Here is a 20,681-nt window from a genome sequence, read left to right on the forward strand (position 1 = left end):
AACAAATCCTTTTACAAGCTTTTGACAGAGTTGGGCTGAGCCGGATGGCAAACCCAAACCTGATTTAGTTTAAGGTTTCAAAGTCTGTCCAAGCTCGATTCATTCACAAACTCCAACAAAGTGCAGCCCAACAATTCTAGACCGAATGGATGGGTTTGGGCCCCGCCCATCCCAGCCCAGCCCAATTCACACCCATACACGCAATGTGACGCCGTTAACTTGGTGCGCTGCATTGGGAACACGTTGAAAGTTGGTTCCCAGATTCTCCTCTGGAACCGCCACCAAACGGCCAAACGAAAAATCCCCAGCGCGCGGACCATTTTCCAAAGCAAACACACACTCAAATTGCCTGATCGTTCACTCATTGTCCTGGCTTCTTCAACTTTCTGTAGTCTAGGGATTGTCTGATCTTCCTATCAGTCACCGACTCACCTGGATCGATCGGATCGGTCACCATGTGGCGCTCTCTCTGGCGGTCCATCGACCGCTTTTCGCTGCAGCATTTCAAGTAAGTTCCCCGTGACTAATCATTTCTAGCTGGCTTTGGCGTTTGTGCTCTGATTCACTGGCTCGCCGTTTTTAATTTTGAGAAATTCTAAAGGAATTTGAAATGCATGAAATGATTACTAAGAGAAGAGCTTGGTTCTGATCTTGTTGTGGATATAGATACGTAATCGATGAGCTGCGGAGGATCAAAGTTGTGGATATGCGTAATAGGGTAATTTGATTTGAGATTGTGATATAATCCATGATTCTTTTGTGTTTCTATTTGCTCATCCTCGCTTTGATCTGTTCCCTCCAGGATTTGGTCATAGATCTACTGCAGTCTATAGTGGAGATAGTTACCTATGGTGATAGACAAGATCCTATGATATTTGAGTATGAATTTACTTGCTCATTGTACAGCTTTTCTCTGCATGGTTTATGCTTCTCGTTATTTCGATCACATTTTAATAGCTACTTATAAATTATCGCAGATGTTTCATGGAATACCAAGTTTTAGCAGAATTTGTTCGTGTGCTAAAGATCAGCAGAAAGTCGAGGATCGAGGCACCGTTGCTGCAGTATCTTAGCATAATGATTCAAAATATGGATAGCGAGCAAGCAATTTGTAAGATTCGAATGCTATTAGTATGCACGCGGAACTTGTAGAATTGTTAGGTTTTTTCTTTCTCTATCCTTCTTTGCCTGTCTGCAATGTGCATTTGGGCTTTGGAGAGGAGGATTATCGAAGCTGTGATTATGTCGAGAGATTAATTTTTGGGAAAATTATACTTTACCACCCAAAGTTTGGGGCGATTTTCAATTCGACCTCCAATGTTTCAATTTTTGCAATGCAATCTTCCAAACTTGCAAATTTTTTTCAATTCGACCAATGTTATCTCAAAATTTCCATATTGTCCCTAATTTTTTTATTTTTTTTTTATTTTATTTTTTTTTTTATAAAAAAAAAAAGAAAAAGAAAATTTGGGGGTGCAAAAGATTTTTTTTTTTATAAAAAAATAATAATAATAAAATTAGGGGTAATATGGGAATTTTGGGATAACATTGGTCGAATTGAAAAAAATTTGCAAGTTTTGGGGATGCATTGCAAAAATTGAAACATTGAAGGTCGAATTGAAAATCACCCCAAACTTTGGAGGGGTAAAGTGTACTTTTCCCTTCATTTTTGTATTGATAAACAATGAGCTTGAACTTTTTATTCGGAGTCCAGTGACCAATGCTTGTACAATTTTGTGATGCAGACTATTGTTTTAGCAATGATTATATTAACAGCATTATCACACATCGGTATGAATTTGATGCGGGAGATCTAGCTCCATATTACGTATCCTTTTTAAGGTTTTAATCTCTCTCTCTCTCTCTCTTTGTGTGTGTGTTTGTCTTTCTATCTTTGTTTTGGTGGAATACTTAAACTAGTTGGCATTTGTCCGGTTTCTTGCTAGGTTTATTTGTTTGGAAAGGAAGTAAACTTTTTGTCTTACAACTTCCTGGCCTTATTTCGTTCTTTCTTAAATCAGGGCAGTGAGCAGCAAAATAAACAGAGACACCCTTTGCCTTCTTGTAAAGGTTCATGGGGTAAGTTAAAGCTCATGCTTTCTGAGATATGATTCCATTATGATGGTGCATCATTTTCCTACTCGCCTTAAAGCTTTATCCTGCATATGGTTTGTGATGGCTGAGAAAATGCAATTACAGAGATTAAGGCATCTGATAATTATACTTTTTAAGGATAGAAAAAAAGGCAGTCTTTGGTTTAAGGATGAAATGTGTTAGGCTAGAACCAAACTTTTTGGTGTATCATGAGTTCCCCACTTTTCTTTCATTGTTCTCCGAGTAGTTTGTGTTCAGCCATTGTTTGGTTTGATTAATTCAACTATTTCTTTGCTTAGAAAAAAAAACCAACTATTTCTTTTGTAGACATGACCCTTCCTTGAATGCATGTGATGTCATTCATAGGTTACAGGCACGGTATCCCTTATGTTTATCAGTAGGCCAGGTTAACATTTTCTCTTTTAGGGGATGGTGACAATCAACAATCTTCAATGATTAATCAGTATGTTCTGGATGTCCTTAGCCTCTATGTTGAATTAACCCATCAAAACTGAATCGTATAGTAGTCTCATTTATTTCTGCATGTGCTTGCTGCTGTTCTTGCATTCATGTCTCCAGTACCTTTTCTTTACTATATTTATTTGGTTGAGTCTCAGCAGTGGCCTCTCAGTCTTTTAATATTCTTCTCCTCATATTTTATGGAATCATGTCTCCCTCCAATATCAGGATTCTGTAGTCTCATTTCCCCTGTATAATGAGGCTCTTAAATTTGCTAATCATGGGGAAAAGATGATTCAGACAGCTATACGTGCATTAACTCTCAACACATACAATGGTATTGTGCTGTTATCTTTTTCTATCTTCTCCAAGTAGAAGATATTTATCAAATATTGGATGTAAAAATACATTTTTGGTATCTTGCAACAGTATCCTTTTGGTTATGCAGTGTGTGATGACATGGTCTATCAATTTATAACAACTCCTCCAGTCTCAAACTACTTCTCAGACTTGGTTTGTCGATTGAGACACCAATGCTTTCATCTAGACACCTTTCTCCATGCTAAAGAGTATGTTCCTCAATTTTTAGGAGAACTTTGTCATTTGATAAATTATACTTTGGTACACGTGCAAGTATCTATTTAAGGCAAAAATGTTCTTGATATTTATGCAGGGAAACATCCACTCAGGAGAGGAGAAATGAACTAATTCTAGAAACTGATAAAATTGTAGATGATCTATACTACTTGAAAGACATACTTTGTGCCGGCGAGTATCGTTTGAGTAGATTAGTCACCCAAAATCTTTTCAGCTTACTTGTCTTTCCCATGTTGCTTCCATTGCTGCAGTTAAGGCAGATTGACGTGAGATATTCTCCCTCTTAGCTCTTTCTCTTCTCACTGTTTTTCTGTATGATGTTTTCATTCAACACTATTTTCATATTTTCTCCAGGGCTCAAATATATCAGCAGTCACTTCTCTGTATATAGTTTCTCGTCTTCTTCAAGTTGTAGGTGGAAAAAGCATTATAAATGCTGTGGCTGGTGTTATTCTATATCCTTATATGACCTCAAGTGTGGGAGATGCTACTGAAAGAAACTCAGTTGTTGGCAGTTGGAATGCTAAATCTTTTTTGGACCATTTGAATCATTTGGAAAAAATGGTATGTTCTGGTCCAGAGTCAGAAGGAGTAGAAAACATTGAGAGCAGCTGTTTGTTTGGACATTTGGCAGAGCACATATCATCTAATTCTCAATTCATTGGTGGCCCCCTGAATGATGTCTGTTCAGAAAGGTGGGTCTGTGACAATAATCAATCTTTAAAATTCAAGTTATCGACTTCATATACTGTGGAACTCTGAAAATTGAACAGCCTTCTTTCACACTTTTGCTCGTTCCTCTTTATGTGTTTCCTCTTTTTTTCCTTCTTGTGATACTTCTGGATTAATAAAATGTCACTAATATTCTAGGAAATAAGAACAGATGTAATTAATTGAATATTTCTCAAAATAGGATGAATGTCTCTGACATATGGGTTTTGGTTGCTGCTCGAAACCTGAATGTTAGCTATAATTTCATAATGGCATTTTTTTTAAGAAGTCAGAATAATAGGTTGTTTTCTGTTTTTCATTTGTATGTTGATTTTCTTTCCCAAACATGTAACTTGAGAGTGTTGATAAAGACACCTAGAGAGCATTGCACAGATGTTGAGGTCATAATTCTCTATGATTGTGCAGTGCAATATTAACCGTTGAGCATGAAAGTGAATTGCTTACGATCATTTTCATTTTTGGGGATTATCCTAATTTTTATTGACTAAATTCCCATTTTCCTGGCCAAATCATCCTTACTTTTTTTGTTCGTACTCAAATGTTGGGAGCTTTTTCAGCTCCTCATGTAACTGAATATGGCATATGGGGCAAATGGCATTCATTGCTTTCATTATAAATAGCATTCGTAGCAATGTGAGAATTACCATGTTTGTTTATGTTTATAATGATAGCTTTAAATATTGCAGGGGTGGAATACTTGCATATATTTTTGCTGACAATAATCAGAGTCTGCTGCTAGCATCTCTATTTTTTTTGCTTATTTTAGCAGAAAGTAAAGGTATCGATTTATGACTTCGGAATGTACCAGTCTTTTTGACTTTTGCTCTATCTACCTTTTTTTTTTTTTTTGGTCTTGGTGTTGTTCATTTGTTTTTTTTTTTTTTTGGCTTTTGTCGGTGTGTTTGTGTCTGCAGATCTTGATTATTTTCTAGCTTCAATGATTGGGTTAAGTGGAACACAGAATATGATGGTAAGTATCAATACTATATTATTTTATTTTTTATCTAAACATGTACCTGCAATCAGTGTTTCTTTATCATCACTACTGATGGAATTTACTACCCTTGTTCTCACTGTCCCCTCACATGGCCATGTGGAGCAAATAATACTTCCACTTGTAAAGAAGATATATTTGTTGACTAACCATGCTCTGTTTCTTTAAGTGCTTACATTAACTGGTTGTAGAATTGCCCTTCATGTTTATTTTATTTTATTTATATGATAAAATGCTTATGGGATGATTTAGATCCTTTATCCCTTGTTTCCTTTGACTTTTTGCAGAACAATTTGCATCTAAGGATGGTACTTTTATTTTTAAAAGCATTGTGAAGATTGTTTACTTTGTCATCCGCCTCTTATCTTAAGCTTAATACATGAGCTTCTACTTGTATTTGCATGTTCAAACATATAGCTGATACTGTCTTTGCTTTCTTTCTTTCCTTGTTTCTTATAACTGAAAATATAATCGCTTTCTGATAATTTCAATGTTGGTACATTCAGTCGCAGACTCGTGACTTATCAGCTTCACAGGTAGTGGATGGAAGTATCTTTGTGAAATTTATGCCCCAGGTATATGTACAATGTGAAAGTTATTCTATGATTGTTTAAATTTTATACTAGAAATGCATTCCCTTGTATTACTTTTTAGGTTGTCAACTAGAAGATGTTGATTAAGCTCCTAAAAGCTGTTACCTTGAGTGTTTTTGTTCTGTATATCTTTCATTCACTTTATGTATTTATATATTTTTATTTATTTTTATTTTACAGATTTTAAATGCGTTGTTGACTATTTTAGCAAGCCAACCATCATTGTCTCTGCTAGTTCAATGGCATACAGGGTGGTTCTTGCACAAGCTGCTGATTTATCAAGAGAACAGCCTCAGTGATCTTAATTTTCACCTATTCAATGTAAGAATTCAACTGAGCTGGGTATACATTCTGTAGAGGCGTATATGCTTCTAACTGACTGCAACTTCAAAGTTTCTTTACTTTTTCCTAGTTCTGATATTGGAAGTACTTTTGCTTTAGAAACTTGCACATAGAGTGAACTGGATTGGTCATTTTTGTTTTGCAAATTTTTGTCATCGGGATTTTCTGAAACTTTCCCTACCCTATCTTCAGAATTTTCTTAGCTTCTGCCCAATATGATTGCATATTCCTTTAACAGTTGTCTTTTAAGAATTCATATTGCAAAATCATCAGGTTTAGGAATCACAAGATAGGAGTCATCTTGCCTTTTGTTTGTCAATCATGGGAGCTAGTCATGTCTGAATGAGATATAGAACACTGCCACTTACCTTTATATTGATAATTCATTTAAATCACATCATTTTTATTCCTCAAACTTCCTAAATTTCTATATTTTCTAGTTTCCATTGACAGTTCTATATTTTCTAGTTTCCATTGACAGACTTCATATGAGCAGTCCCGTGAACGCCTTCGGAAAGAACTTGATGGATGCTGGTTTGATTATATCCCAGATACTTTTAGAAGTGAATGGCCAAGCTGTAAAACAGGTACCCATGACTTTCATCTCATTTCATGGTTGACCAAATATGCCGCTTTAGGGGAAATTCTGTTAGTTAACCCCTCTGCTTGGTATAGCCAAAATTAGACCATAATGAAAAAGAATAGGAAATGTTTTATTGGATAAACATTTTACACGACACACATTTCATCTATATTAATGTTCCATACAGCTCTTGAGGAATCATCCCAATATAAGGATCCCTTTTTCACATTAGAGCTTGCTGTCTGCCAGAAAAAGACAAGCGGTATGTATTTTTCTTATTAATGAAGATTTGATTTTTTTTTTTTTTTTAATTGGATTAAACTGTTTCCTTTTACAACAGTTTGTTCTTTCTTGAAGAGTAAACAAGTATTATTTGTATATGGCAGGCGATACCACTACTCTTTCTGCTTGGCAAAGGATGGTAGAAGCTGTGAAGGTTATTATGCTTAATTCTTACTAAATTTTATTTTGTTAAACATTATTTGTTATTGTGTCCAGCGTTCAATCTGCCAGATAAACCTGAATATGGTTTGCATCCTGTTGTAGATTTTTTCTTTGGGAACAATTCTATCTGACCCATAATTTCGGTTTTGAGTTCATTTTCTCTTGTAATGGCCCTGTTATTTGAACATTTTAGGCTTATGTAAAGACAGAGAGAGATATAGTCTTAGTACGAAGGATATTGTTTTGGTTATTTGATGGGCTAGGATTTGAGTGTAACTGTGTAAGAGACAACCTCTTGGTTTGTAATCTCTAACATCTGACAGTGAATCTTTTTTGCCCTCTTCACCATGGATGTTGGCTTGAGGCTGAATCACTTAATTATGGTTATGGGGTGCTTTGTGTTGCTGCTTGTTTTTTCATCAGTTTAAATATCAGCCAATCAAATGAAATCAAGGTTTTGTTGCAACCTATATTTTGTTGAGAAGATTCCTTAGTCTTATTAAGGGTTCTAAGCTGTATAATACGGATGCTGAGGTGGGTCACATTTTCCAATCTTGCTACAATCCAACTCAACTTGAAGGAGAATGAAATGCTATGCGGTCCGGTGTTGGTGCCCAGATGGTGTCCAACCTGGCAAGAAATGCAGTTCTAAAGGATATGCAGATTACATTGTATTAGGTCACATGTTCCACGCAATCTTTTTGTCCCCTCCCCTTGCATTTCTCATATAACTTTGGAACTTACAATTAATTTCTTAAGTTTTTGCTCTTTGTTCACCCCCCCCCCCCCGCACTCCCTGTTCTGCTCATTTCATTTGATTAATTATTCTCTACTACAAATATCGGCTGCTATATTTGTGAGTTTCTCTTTTACTTGGGGTGTTGAACCCAAGTTTATACATTCCAAGAGTCCATTTTCTGTTGTTATATGTTCTATGAAAACTGTTAATTCCTTATTTAAGTTTGCTGGGGTGTAGAAGATCTCATTATAATTATATTTTTAGGTATTCATTCTCCATTTTCAGCTTAAGGCAGTCATTTCCAAAGGAGATTTGCTTGAAAACCCCCTGCTTAACATGACGACTGGTACAACTGCCGATCCTGGAAAAAGTCGCGCCTTAGATATTTCATCTGCAAGCTTTGGATCTGATGTTTCTTTAGGTGCGGTAACATTCCAGAAAAACTTCAGTTAGCTGTCCAAAATGTTATAGAACATAATTTTTATTGTTCTCTAACTTTCTACTAATTTTGCAGGCTCTGGAATCCCTTGCAGTATAGCATTTTCCAATGCAGGAATCAGGGATGTCTACCTGATACCTGTGGCAAGGGGAATGACTGGAAAATTGCTTCTCACTGAGAAACATCCCTTCCGCAGTCAAAGAGGAGTTGTTATTGCTATTGCTCCATTGGCCGGCTTGAGTGTAAGTCCCAACATTGGTAGAAGTTGTTCAACATTCAGAAAATGTCTTGATGATGGTCTGACAACTTGATTAAATTGGTTTAGTTCAGATGTCGACCATGATCAACTTTGGCCTTTCTTGGTCAGCGTTTGGAGATACATGTTGCTGATCTCCAAATGCTAATTTTTTTATCAAATAGGTTTATGGCTGGAGTTCTTGATTCTCTTGCACTATTCAATGCCACTGTTCAATTTGTACTCACTGACTTGTGCTAGAAAAAAAAGATAAAAATGGTTTACAGCCGAGCAATTGTCTTGGGAAGAAAGAATAAAAAAAAAATAAATTGTATTCTACTGCACAAGTGACAAACTGACAGTCTCTTTGATCTGTTAGTTGTTACACATTTTGCATGTGTAATTTATCATGACAACATCAATTGTAGTTGGAAAGGGAAATGATTAGGCTAGATACAGGGTTAGTGAAAAGTGAGAATGTATGGATGACAGAGATGTTAAGAATTTACAATTTTTAGCTGCATGTTTTCTTCTAATTTTGTCAATTATGGAGGAAAGTTTGAAGTGATTGGAATTCAGACAAAGATGTCGGGCTGCTATAAACTCTTTTGATTTTCTTGTATATGCTAGATCCCCAAGTTTGATAATGCATTGCTAAGGTAACATTTTTTTCTTTCACTTAATACAGCCAAAGATAGACAAGGACCATCCCACATGGTTGCATCTCCGGATAAGAGAGCTTGACCCAAGATTTGATACAAGTAAAGCTAGAGGTAACCACTTGAAGATGCCCAACCATTTTACAGATGGGAGATGGACACTTGGTTTTTCAAACGCAAAAGCTTGTGAAGCGGCTCGGTTGTTGATACTTGAGGAGACTCATAAACAGAGATCCTTTGTCGAAAGCATACTTGCGCCACTACTCCAGGACAATTATCTTGGGAATTTATCTGATAATCAAGATGAGTGAAGATCTGACACAAGGTGTTGGAGGTTAGCTTACAATTTTATTCTCTTGTTCTTTCCTTGCTCTCTTTCTCCCCAACCCCCTCTTCTCTTTGTTCTTTAATTTTGTTTTTTGTTATTGTAACCTAGCTAGGACGTCTCTGCACAATAGTGGTGTTTATAATTAGATCATCAAGTTTGTTGTAGCTCCATAGGCACACCTATTTTGTATTATATTTTTAAACACGTTGCAGTCGATGTCAATGTAATAAATAGACTTAAAAGAATTGTGTCCAAGTAATTTTCGAGCAAAAAGGAACCAAAAAAAAAAAGTGTCGATACATATTTTGTACGAAATGAGTAACTTGCGTCTCCTTTTAGTTGCTTGTGAATAAATGCTCTCCAATCTCCATCCTCCTTGTATTCCCTTCTATTGTTTGGTTGATTGCCCGGATGAGTGGGATATGAAATGACAGTATACTTGGTGATCGGGCGTCTGTCATCTCCTGTGGCAGAACATTCTTTCCAGCTCAGTTTCTTTATAGTTCTATTCATGCGTCGTGCTCGTACAGGAGGTCAAACTGGTCATCTTCCCAGCTAGAGGCCTTGATTGAAAGTCACATATCAAAGTTCCAACCGCATGAATATCGATCCCAAGGTACTGGGGCTGTGGGGCACCCTCTCTATTACTTGTATGTATGAAAAAACCTACTACTATAAAAAGAATTCATTAAATTCATTCACTCAAAAAAAAAAAAAAAAGAAAAAAAAAAAAGAAAAGAAAAAGAGGGTCACCCTGTCAATGAAAGAGAGAAAACATAAAAGCAATATCAAACAACTTAAAACACATAACACTTTTAAAAATATAAAAACAGTTTTAATCTTTATGTCACATCAAAACACTTTTAAACCTTAAAAAAAAAAAAAAAATTATTCAAAATACATAATTAACAAAGTCATATATACCTATTTTATTTGAGTTTATGAATGAGAATAAATCATATTATTTACGTATGGTGCTGGACTGAGAGTTATCAAGCTACGGCATTTAGAATGTAGAGGAAGCTAATGATAATTAACAATGAGTAGAGTTCTTATTTTGGATTTTGGGACGCGAATTAGATACGGCGTTACAATGCTTAGGAACAGATAGCTGCAAAGCGTTAAAAGAACTTTCCCGATTGAACTGCATGAAGTATACATATGTTTATTAATGTGTTTTGAATGGTGTTATCTATTCTTGATTTTGAATTATTTATTTAAAGAACAGAAAACAAAAGATAAAAAATAAAGAGACAATTTACTCACCATTAAAGTAAAAGAGGTGAGAGAAAAGCAACTCGGTGAAGGGAAGATGGGTAGAGTTCAAAACTTGAAATGAAACGGCCTTTTTACCCAATCTAGATGCTAAAAAACGATGCTATGTGATGGGAAAATATAGTAGGCAAAACCATGTGTATGTGCTGCAATTATAGGCTGAGAAGCTGCTTCTTTCTAGGCAGTACGTTGGACAGAATTATCCTTTCCTTTCGAGTGTTTACAACTCAGCCGCCCCCAGCAGGTACAACCTCGGAAAGCACAGAGTCTTTCATAGTTCATACCCTTGCAAATTACTGCTGAGAATATGAAATGAAACTATAGCTAAGAAATTCCATATTATCATTTCATGATGCAGGCCGTCAAGTTTAAAAATGACACATAAGATTGTTTAGCGCATTATGGATACTAAACATAAAATAATGAAAACTTTTAGGAAAAGGGGTATGGTACTGGTACGTAATTCCATAACCTTTACATTAACAAGGCTGTCTTGTCAAAATTAGAGCTACTTTTTCCTCCATTGTAACCTTTAAAGTCTGGCCGGCCAGCACAATACTGTTATCTCTCTCTCTCTCTCTCTCTGAGTTTTGTTCCCTCTCTTGAATATTGCTTTCACCCACATGGCCACGTATAGGCCAAAGATGCTTATTTGAAGCTTAAAAGCATAAAATGAGCAGCCCTTTTGAGTAGATAATGCCATATTTTACTTTTAATATCACTTTATGAGAGAGTGCTTTACTTTAAGCAAAAGCTATTGAGATATAATTAAATAAAATTGAGTTATGAGTATACCTTTTTATGTATTTGTCCCTTAGGGTTACCTCAACTGGTAACTGGGTTTAGGTTCTAATTGAGAGATATATATAACTCAAAGAGAAGAAATATTACATATCTAGTTGTCCTATTATATAACTTCCACTCAAAACCAATTATATAAATAAGATATGTGCACAAGAAATATATACAGAAAATGTGCAAATTAATAATTTGTCCATATTAATTATTAATATGTTAGAGTTAGAGCTCTAAGTCTAATTAATGTAATATATTTCCATGAAAAACTGAAGGGTCTGAAAGGAGAAAAAGAGAACTCTAACTTTCACTTTGACACAAATTTCGTGTTGTAAAAACATAGATTTAGCAATTAAACTGCAATATTCAGGGATGGCTTTTGCCATAGCTATCCTTTATCTAGACGAAGTTAACCGTTATTGGTGGTGACGATAGAGAGAGAGAGAGAGAGAGAGAGAAAGAAAAGGAATGGGTTGGGGTGTATCCGAAGTAAGTGTTATTAAATATATTCCTCTCCTTCATTCAGACACTCCTTTTTCTAAGCAGGGCTGAGTGCTTTGTGTTCAAATTATTTGGTGCCCTTTAATAGATGTCTTTTTAGGCCAACAAAGATAGAAGAAGCTTTTTGACTGGGGACTCGACTCCAATGCTCACCCGATAAAGAATAAACAGTAGGGTTTTTTTTGGATTATTAATATTTATTTATTTTTTTCTTTTCTTTCTATAAGACCTGTTTGGGGACCTACGATCTTATTTAGTCTGATTCATCTGCTCTCTTCGATCGCGTGCTCCTCACGCGCATGCAACTCTACAACCATGCACTATCCACTACACCAACGTCAATGAACAAATATTAGAGGGGGTTTTAGAAATTAAGAGTCTTCAATGGAGTACTGTTGTGATCTTCATCAGGATGGCCGTGACCCATGCATGAACTAGTTTTCTATCAATGGCTTTTCTTCTATGATTGATAGATCATTCTCTCTTTTTTTTTTCTCTCTTACTTTATTTCTCAATCATTTCCTTTTCTCTGTGAACTACTTTACTTTGAAGGGCACATTGAGAGCCTGAAAGTATAAACCTGCAGTAAACATGGGTGTTTGTTGGGGGAGGACTGTGGTTTTATTGTATAAACAAGTAAAAGTGGAAGATGATTTGAGGAATGAAAGGAGATCTCTCGTTTGTTGTGTTTAGAAAATATGTTCCTATTTGTTTATGTGATTTCATAGCTTTTTTAGTTGAAGACCCTATAGATGTGAGGTATATTGTACGTACTGAGTGGCGTAGCTCTTCTTTCTATGCAAAGGCACGCTGAGGAATAGGACCTGTAACCTAAAATGGTCCACAAACTTAAAAACACCAACATATATATTCAGAGCAACAAGATTAAGAGGATCTAAGTTTTCTTATGTTTGTGATACAATTTGATTAATCTTTTTGTTTCTTTATATTATTTGGTAAGGTGTGATAATCATAAAATAATGATCAGAATAATTATATATATATATATATATAAGTGGAGCAATCTAAACAATATCTTCTGCATTATGGTATGAATATTTTCCTTACATTTTAGGGGTGATTATGGAATTAGGACACTAGTGGTCCTTCTAGAAAGATCGATATATATATACACACAAGTAATGAAGTAAAACGAGCTAGCTTGAATTAAGGCATGTGAAGCACATTATTGATTATCCCACGAAGAAACGTCATCTTCATGCAGATCTTTGCTGCGTTCTTTTCTTAAAATACAACAAAAATTCTATGATGTCGATCGGTAATGAAATTATGCATTAATATTATGCACGTATCCGTTGAAGTAATCCATCATGCACACAACTGCCACAACGGTTATGAAATTACAGCTCACTTTCCTTGATTAAAACATCTCGGATTGATGGTGGTCACTGGTGAGGGCCACCAAAGTTGTGAATGGTTCTACTAGCTAGGTTTGAGATTTGTTATTATTTCATCAATTTTTTGTACTTTTCTCTCTCTCTCTCTCTCTCTCTCTCAATATTCTTTTGTGTTGAACAATAATACAAGAGCCAATTCTCCATGCTTAACCAGTCAAATGTTGGACCTTTACTTTTGAAAGGAAAAGTATTCATCCCACCACAATGGCTATTTGTTAATAGTACGTACATTATTTGATAGATTAATATTAATGGAAACTTCTTTTCTCAAAAAATATTAATGCAAACTACCATCTTTAATCATCTTGATTTACTTGGCCTTAGAGAAAATTAGATCATACAGGATTAATTAAAACAACTTGCTTAATTAATTAAGAAATGAGACGCACGATCTATTATTAATTTCTCATTCCACGCAAATTAATAAGAATGAATCTTATAATATTGGACGTGCATCCTTCTTATTGGTATTATTATATATTACCATAATTATGATCAAATGATTTCTAATAAGCTGTAAAAAAAACTACCGCATATATGTATTAGTCTTTTTAACGGTCTAGATTTAATTTTACTATCTTTATTTTAGTACAAGGAACGCACAAGCCTTCCTGTTTTGATACGACATAGAGTTATTGGAGACCACCGAACATAGACCTCTAAAACCGAGCAACTTTAAAATTATTGTATCTCCTAATTCTCTTTTGCTTTCGAGATATTTTCTTCTATTTTTTTATTTTATATTTTGTTAAAGATTTATACGCATCTCAAGGTGTATGTACGTAGGTGTTTGTTATGATTTTGTTGGGTGATATTTTGAATGAATTAATGAGGCCGGTTTGAAAAGTGAGAAACTTTATGAAATAATGAGAAAGAGAGGGAGATGTCATAGGAGGTAGGGAAGGGAATGTTTGGATGTTGGTCTTAATCCCCATGCAATATGCATTCAAAGCGTCAAGTTAGTTTTTGTAACTTTGTTATCCATAAAGGATGAATGAATGCCAACGCTTTATTCCTTTGTCTTTGAGTCCGGAAGAAAATCGTACACACTTCCCGATTCCTTCAGACACTTAGTCCCCATTCTCTTTTCAGCTCCTCGGTTTTAGCGGACGGTGATTTTCGTTTCTCTCCCTCTCTTTCTCTCTACCAGTGTTGGGCGCGCGGATGAAAATTCAAGATTGCCCTCGATCTGCTGACATAGAGCAAGACGTTTTAGAGTAGGGTATGATTGTATTTTTACCTTTGATACACGGCTGGTCACCATTGGAACACCTAAGTAATTAATACTACTTTTCGAACTAAAATAAATTTAATCATTTAATTTACAATCTAACACTCTTTATTTTACTCAACACAACAGGTCATATTAAACAAATAAAATAGTCAATTGAAATGCGAGTTAATTAATAGAAACAAGATTTCAACTCAAAATCTTTATTTTTATTTAATATTAAATCATTACTTGTTGAGCTGATATATATATATATATATATATATATATATATAATTAATAGTATAAGGGAATTGAATTTGATCAAGTTCTTGAAAAGACGGGCTAGAGTAGCTGGAATATTTGAATAAGATAATGAAGAAAGCTAATACCATGATGATTTGGTTTATACTTGAAAAGATTGGAAATGTGTTGTTTTTCAGGTTAGTGTATATAATACTTTGCATAAAAGAGAGAGACCCACTTACTATATCTTTTTATCAAATTTGGTGTAGAGAGAGAGAGAGAGAGAGAGAGAGGGCAAAGCTGAGTTGCCTTTGATACTGGTGCATTCGTCCTGCTTGTCAGCACATGCATTCCACTTTCCACTACAAAATCGACTTTGGACCCCAAATTTTACCTCACTTACAAGAAAAGCACAGCCCACCTCCCATAAATTTCAAACCTTCTCTCTCCAGCCAAATCATAATCACAAACTAGCTAAGAAACAAACAATTGCTTCATATCAAACTTCTCTGCATAACATAGACAACCTATAGGTGGATTGAAACCTACCCATCACTAAAAAACTCCATCCCACTCTTTCTCTCTCTCTTTCTCTCGCCCTGAAGCTTCCTAAACCTCTCTCTCTCTCTCTCTCTCTCTTTTTCCTTTGTTTCCCTACCATAAACCCATGAAAAAAACATCTATACAACTTGTTTCTTGAAGCCTTTTTAAGCTTCTTGTCGCTGCTAGCTGTTCCAAAGAGAGAGATCAGTTGAAGATGAGATCAGGAGGCTACACTCTTCAACAAACTCTGACTGCAGAGGCCGCAAGAATAGTAAACCAAGCCATAACCCTCGCAAAGCGTCGCGGCCATGCTCAGGTGACTCCTCTCCACGTGGCAAACACCATGCTTGCAGCTTCCACTGGTTTGTTGCGCACGGCTTGCCTTCAATCCCACTCTCACCCTCTCCAGTGCAAAGCCCTAGAGCTCTGCTTCAATGTTGCGCTCAACCGCCTCCCAGCCTCCAATTCTAGCCCCATGCTTGCCACTCACGGCTCCCAACAACACCATCCTTCCATCTCCAACGCCTTGGTTGCCGCTTTCAAGCGCGCGCAGGCTCATCAGCGACGCGGGTCTATTGAGAATCAGCAGCAGCCTCTCTTAGCCGTGAAAATAGAGTTAGAGCAGCTCATAATATCCATCTTAGATGATCCTAGCGTTAGCAGAGTGATGAGAGAGGCTGGTTTCTCTAGCACCCAAGTGAAAAGCAATGTCGAACAAGCTGTATCTTTAGAATTATGTAATATTTCTCAACCTCCTTCTCTAAATACCAAGTCTAAGGAAAGTAATCAATTAGTAGTAGGCAAACCAGTTGTATCATCATCAGATCCAGTCAGGAATATTGAGGATGTTAGAAGTGTGATAGATAATATGATGAACAAAAGAAGGAGAAGTACTGTGATTGTAGGAGAGTGTCTTGCTAGCCTTGATGACACTGTCAGAGGAGTGATGGAAAAGATTGACAAGGGAGATGTTCCTGAAACCTTGAGAGAGGTAAAATTTATAACCCTCACACTTTCCTCTTTTGTGAATCACTCTAGAGTAGATGTTGAACAGAAACTTGGGGAGCTTAGAAGTGTTGTGAAAGGGCGTATGAACAAAGGAGTTGTTTTGTATTTGGGAGATCTTAAATGGGCAACTGACTATAGGGCTGAGCAAGGGAGGAGGGGTTATTATTGTCCTGTGGAGTACATGATCATGGAGCTCGGAAAATTGGTTTGTGGGATCGGAGAGACGGCCGGCGGGATGTTTTGGCTCATGGGAATTGCTACTTTCCAAACTTACATGAAGTGTAAATCATCATCAGCTCATCCATCGCTGGAGACTGTTTGGGGTCTTCATCCTCTTACAATTCCTGCAGGCAGCTTGCGCTTGAGTCTCATCACTGACAGGTAAAACAGTTGGTAAAGTTGGACATAATGAATCACTTTATTTCCGCACTTGCTTTCTGAAAAATAATTTGATTTTCATGTGAATCACCTTATTGAAGAAGTATAGTCATTTTCTTGAAGGAAAAAAGTACGTGTTGAATGAATGTATGGAATGGTAAAAAAAGAAAAACAAAAAGGAGAGTTCCCTTTTCCCCTTTGTTTTTTGAATTGATATGATATGTATTATATCTTTGTGATACGGATTAATTCACGGACTTATTTCTTATATATCAACTTAATCTTATTTTTTTTCTTCAGTGATCTTCAAAGTCAGTCCACAAGCAAGAAGGCTGAAAATGGAACTAGCTGGCTACTGCTTGAAAGTGGGGAGGAGCAGCAGCAGCAGCTTCTCTGCTGCGCCGAGTGCTCGGCAAAGTTCGATATTGAAGCTCGAAGATTGCAAAGCAGCAGCACTTGTAACAGTGACTCCACTACTTCAAGCCTTCCTGCATGGCTCCAACAGTACAAAAATGAGAGCAGAGGAGTACTCAACTCTAAGGATCAGGTTTAATTCACATATCTCAACCTCCTTAAACTTCGTAAACATGTACATGTGATCGATGTAGTTCAACATTTATTCATTTGTAAAAGTTGAAAACTAACTTTTGCTTTTGCAATTATCATCTTCTCTTTCTACCAGAACTGTGTCCCAGTCAGAGACCTTTGCAAAAAGTGGAACTCAATTTGCAGTTCAATCCACAAACAACCCTATTCTTCTGAAAAGACCCTCACATTCTCCTCTTTATCACCGTCTTCATCCACTACGGGTTTTTCACAGTCATGTGGGGGGCACCACCATTTCTGGAATATTTCTGAAATTTCCAACATCAATATCGTTGAACCAAGATTGAGAATGTACATTAATACAGAGGAAAATGATCCCAAACAACCATTTTCATCAAATCCCAATTCGGATTCCTCCAGTGATGTCATGGAAACGGATCAGTACACCCACAGGTTTAAGGAGCTTAACGCAGAAAACCTCAAATCCCTATGCAATGCATTGGAGAAAAAGGTACCCTGGCAGAAGGATATAATTCCTGAAATTGCAGAAACAATCTTAAAATGCAGGTCTGGCATGGTAAGAAGAAACAACGATGTGGCCAAAGAAGAAACCTGGTTGTTCTTTCAAGGTGTTGATGTGGAAGCTAAAGAGAAAATTGCTAGAGAATTGGCTAAGCTTGTTTTTGGGAGCTCTCAAAACAGCCTTATTTCTATTTCCCTGAGCAGCTTTTCATCAACAAGAGCCGATTCAATCGAGGATTGCAGAAACAAAAGATCCAGAGACGAGCAAAGTTGCAGTTACATCGAGAGGTTCGCGGAGGCAGTGTCGAATAATCCTCATAGGGTTTTCTTAGTCGAAGACGTGGAGCAAGCAGATTACTGCTCTCAAATGGGTTTCAAGAGAGCCATTGAAAGAGGAAGCGTAACAAAATCTGATGGTGAAGAAGTTGATCTTAGCGACGCTATCATCATTTTGAGCTGCGAAAGTTTCAGCTCAAGATCCAGAGCCTGCTCTCCTCCTACCAAGCAAAAGTCAGATCAAGAGGAGAAGCCGACAAGTCCTAATTGTTCTATGTCTTTGGATTTGAACATTTGCATTAACGACGACGACAGCGCCGATGATCAGTCAATCGACGACATTGGGCTTCTTGATTCTGTCGATAAACGGATTATTTTCAAATATCAGGAATTATGAAAAAAAATGAAAAACCTTATATTTGGAAGAACATGTCATCAGGTGGCCTCGTACGTACGTACGTGTCGGTCTTGTTCTAATTTTTATTCTTTTCTTTTCCTTTTTTTTTTTTTTTTGGATTTTTCTTTGTTTAATTAACATGTGTTTAGATTCTGATCGATCAGTCAATATATTCCTAGTGTTGGACATTATGTAAAATTAACTACATCATGATCATGTATATTAATCCATGAAGTTCCTCTAATAGTTAATTAATTAATTGGTGTATTTCCCCATCACCTTTTTTCCCCTTTTTGTTCTGAGGTTTTTTTTTTTGACTTGAGAGATTCATGGATAGCATTTCAGTTTGTTTTCTTTTCCCTTTCAATATAGTTTTCGCTTTCATAAGAGTATATCTCTTGTTTCTCCAAACAGTTTATAGCCAATATTTTCCTCCTTTATTTATGACAGATTCTTTTTCTTTTTCTCTTTTCTTTTAGATAGTTTCTTTTATATTCATATATGATCAGATCGATCGTGGTGTGTCTTTCTTCCGGTTCATGCATGGAATCAAGGCCAACAGTCATAGCTAGCTATTTGAGTGGATATTGTTAGAGAATATATATAACTCCAATGCATGCATGGAATCATATGATGTTTCTATTTATTTACACTACAACAAAAATGACCAATCACCGACCACAAATTCCCTGGTCACGATGACTTGGATATTAGATTTTAGAGCATTTTCAATAATGATGACTATTTTAGTTACTCAAAATATACATTTTTTTAATTTACTTTTGTTACTAGTTTTTCACTACAAACTCCAACATATTATTTATTCAATTCTCTCTATTTTATTTAAATATTATTCTTATTGTTTGTTAAAGGAGAGAGAGGGAGAGGGAGAGAGAAAGAAATTATTAAAATAATAGTAGAAGGTGCTACAAGTTCACTGTAGCAAAATTTTTAGAATAACTACTCTACTAAAAACGAAAAAATGCTTCCCTAAGAAATAATTCAATCAGTTTGGATCACACTTAAAGAAATGGAGGTCATTAGTTCGAATCTCCCTCTCCCCTCTTGTGCAGACATGTCATTATCGGCCTTTTAGAGCACCTGCTAGCTAGAGATGCTCTTAGGCTCTTAGCAAGCAATGAAAAAAGTTGTCACTAATAGCTTAATATATATATATATATATATATATATAAACATGTTACAGTAGTTTATTTTTTAATCACTAAACAATTTTAATTACTGAATTTTATTATTTTTTTTCAATTTCTTTGCTATATTTTTTTGTTTATTATAATATTAGGAGGCTGCTAAACCCAAGAAATGAGCAGGTGATTAAACTGTTTCATGGATTCATGTTGGTCCATTTTGTTGATTTTTAACTGTAGGAATATCGATGCTTACTACTCATGCATGTGGTTGCAAAGGGAAACATTTTAAAAGGAATATGTTATTTTTAAATATGGTTTATTGTGCAAGGCTCACATTTCATGGACCGTATATCACTTGCTAGACTTTTCCCTTCGAATAAGAAAAAAAAAAAAAAAAAAAAAAAAAAAATCCAACTCAATCTTTTAATATAATATTTATCAGCAATGTCATAATCATTATCTATTTGTAACAGTCTATAAATATCAATGTGCAAATAACATGTATCATGCATCATAGACAATCGATCGGGAATTAACCACATGACCTTTTGATCAATTTACATCTTCTTTGGCTTTTGTGCGTGGGTCATAGGTATAGGTACACGTTGTTTCTATCTACGAATTCAACAGGTTTCCTAATTTTCTTTTTGAACTGAAAAAGCATTCAAAGATAAGGGTAAAAAGAAAAAAGAAAAGAAAAAGTAGATCTACATTAAGAAACGACGAGTAGCACAAATTGGATATATACTTCCCAAGTTGAATATCTTTTAACAACCAAATACACTATACATCATGCATTTTCTTCCTTATTGGTTTTTCATTATGTAAGACTGAATTTTATTTCGGAGAGCTATAATTATAATATCAACTAATTCTTTTTAAGTAATAGCATAGATGGATGTGATTAGAACCTTTCTTGAATCATGTGACATTTTCTCTACATACTCCCCTCGAAGAATATTGTATTGTACATCTGTAGCAACGTACTCCAATCCCATATTGGAAAAACGAATAACTCATATAAAGAGAGTAAATTATAAAAGAGTTTATAAGTGCTAAGTTCCCAATTGATTCATTACTAGGTAAAATTTGGCTTGATAAGTGATTTAAGAATTTCAAATGCAATTTGACTAGTTCTTTTGTAATGATATTGCAAATGTAACTAGACATTTCCCTTAGT

The 20,681-nt window shown here is 35.7% G+C and overlaps 2 protein-coding genes across 3 annotated transcripts; both read left to right on the forward strand.

Moving 5' to 3' along the window:
• The first annotated feature begins 262 nt into the window (after positions 1-262).
• Positions 263-9,982, forward strand: LOC132191461 (protein TRANSPARENT TESTA 9-like). 2 transcript variants are annotated; one of them, XM_059606480.1, is made up of 20 exons: positions 263-508; positions 667-718; positions 803-879; positions 978-1,111; positions 1,746-1,842; positions 2,022-2,079; positions 2,782-2,890; positions 3,002-3,122; positions 3,227-3,416; positions 3,505-3,845; positions 4,569-4,660; positions 4,797-4,852; positions 5,383-5,451; positions 5,650-5,790; positions 6,293-6,398; positions 6,582-6,656; positions 6,781-6,830; positions 7,842-7,998; positions 8,092-8,258; positions 8,940-9,982. In XM_059606480.1, the coding sequence occupies exons 1-20, from the start codon at positions 456-458 to the stop codon at positions 9,219-9,221; spliced, it is 2,427 nt and encodes an 808-aa protein (XP_059462463.1). In that variant the 5' UTR covers positions 263-455; the 3' UTR covers positions 9,222-9,982. The 2 variants fall into 2 exon arrangements, with proteins under 2 accessions (XP_059462463.1, XP_059462464.1); XM_059606481.1 differs by having other exon boundaries at positions 7,863-7,998.
• A 4,867-nt stretch (positions 9,983-14,849) lies between these two features.
• On the forward strand, positions 14,850-18,586 carry LOC132162657 (protein SMAX1-LIKE 3). The gene is made up of 3 exons (XM_059572940.1): positions 14,850-16,615; positions 16,913-17,159; positions 17,295-18,586. The coding sequence occupies exons 1-3, from the start codon at positions 15,441-15,443 to the stop codon at positions 18,351-18,353; spliced, it is 2,481 nt and encodes an 826-aa protein (XP_059428923.1). The 5' UTR covers positions 14,850-15,440; the 3' UTR covers positions 18,354-18,586.
• The last annotated feature ends 2,095 nt before the right edge of the window (positions 18,587-20,681 follow it).

The sequence above is a fragment of the Corylus avellana genome, chromosome ca9, assembly GCF_901000735.1.
Source record: "Corylus avellana chromosome ca9, CavTom2PMs-1.0".
NCBI classification, from domain to species: Eukaryota; Viridiplantae; Streptophyta; class Magnoliopsida; order Fagales; family Betulaceae; genus Corylus; species Corylus avellana.

Coding starts and splice junctions, on each gene's coding strand:
- LOC132162657 (XM_059572940.1), top strand. CDS start 15,441: ATGAGATCAGGAGGCTACACTCTTCAACAAACTCTGACTGCAGAGGCC. Junction 16,616..16,912: donor TTGAGTCTCATCACTGACAG/GTAAAACAGTTG, acceptor TTTTTTCTTCAG/TGATCTTCAAAGTCAGTCCA. Junction 17,160..17,294: donor TACTCAACTCTAAGGATCAG/GTTTAATTCACA, acceptor TCTTTCTACCAG/AACTGTGTCCCAGTCAGAGA.
- LOC132191461 (XM_059606480.1), top strand. CDS start 456: ATGTGGCGCTCTCTCTGGCGGTCCATCGACCGCTTTTCGCTGCAGCAT. Junction 3,417..3,504: donor TGCAGTTAAGGCAGATTGAC/GTGAGATATTCT, acceptor TATTTTCTCCAG/GGCTCAAATATATCAGCAGT. Junction 5,452..5,649: donor TTGTGAAATTTATGCCCCAG/GTATATGTACAA, acceptor TTTATTTTACAG/ATTTTAAATGCGTTGTTGAC.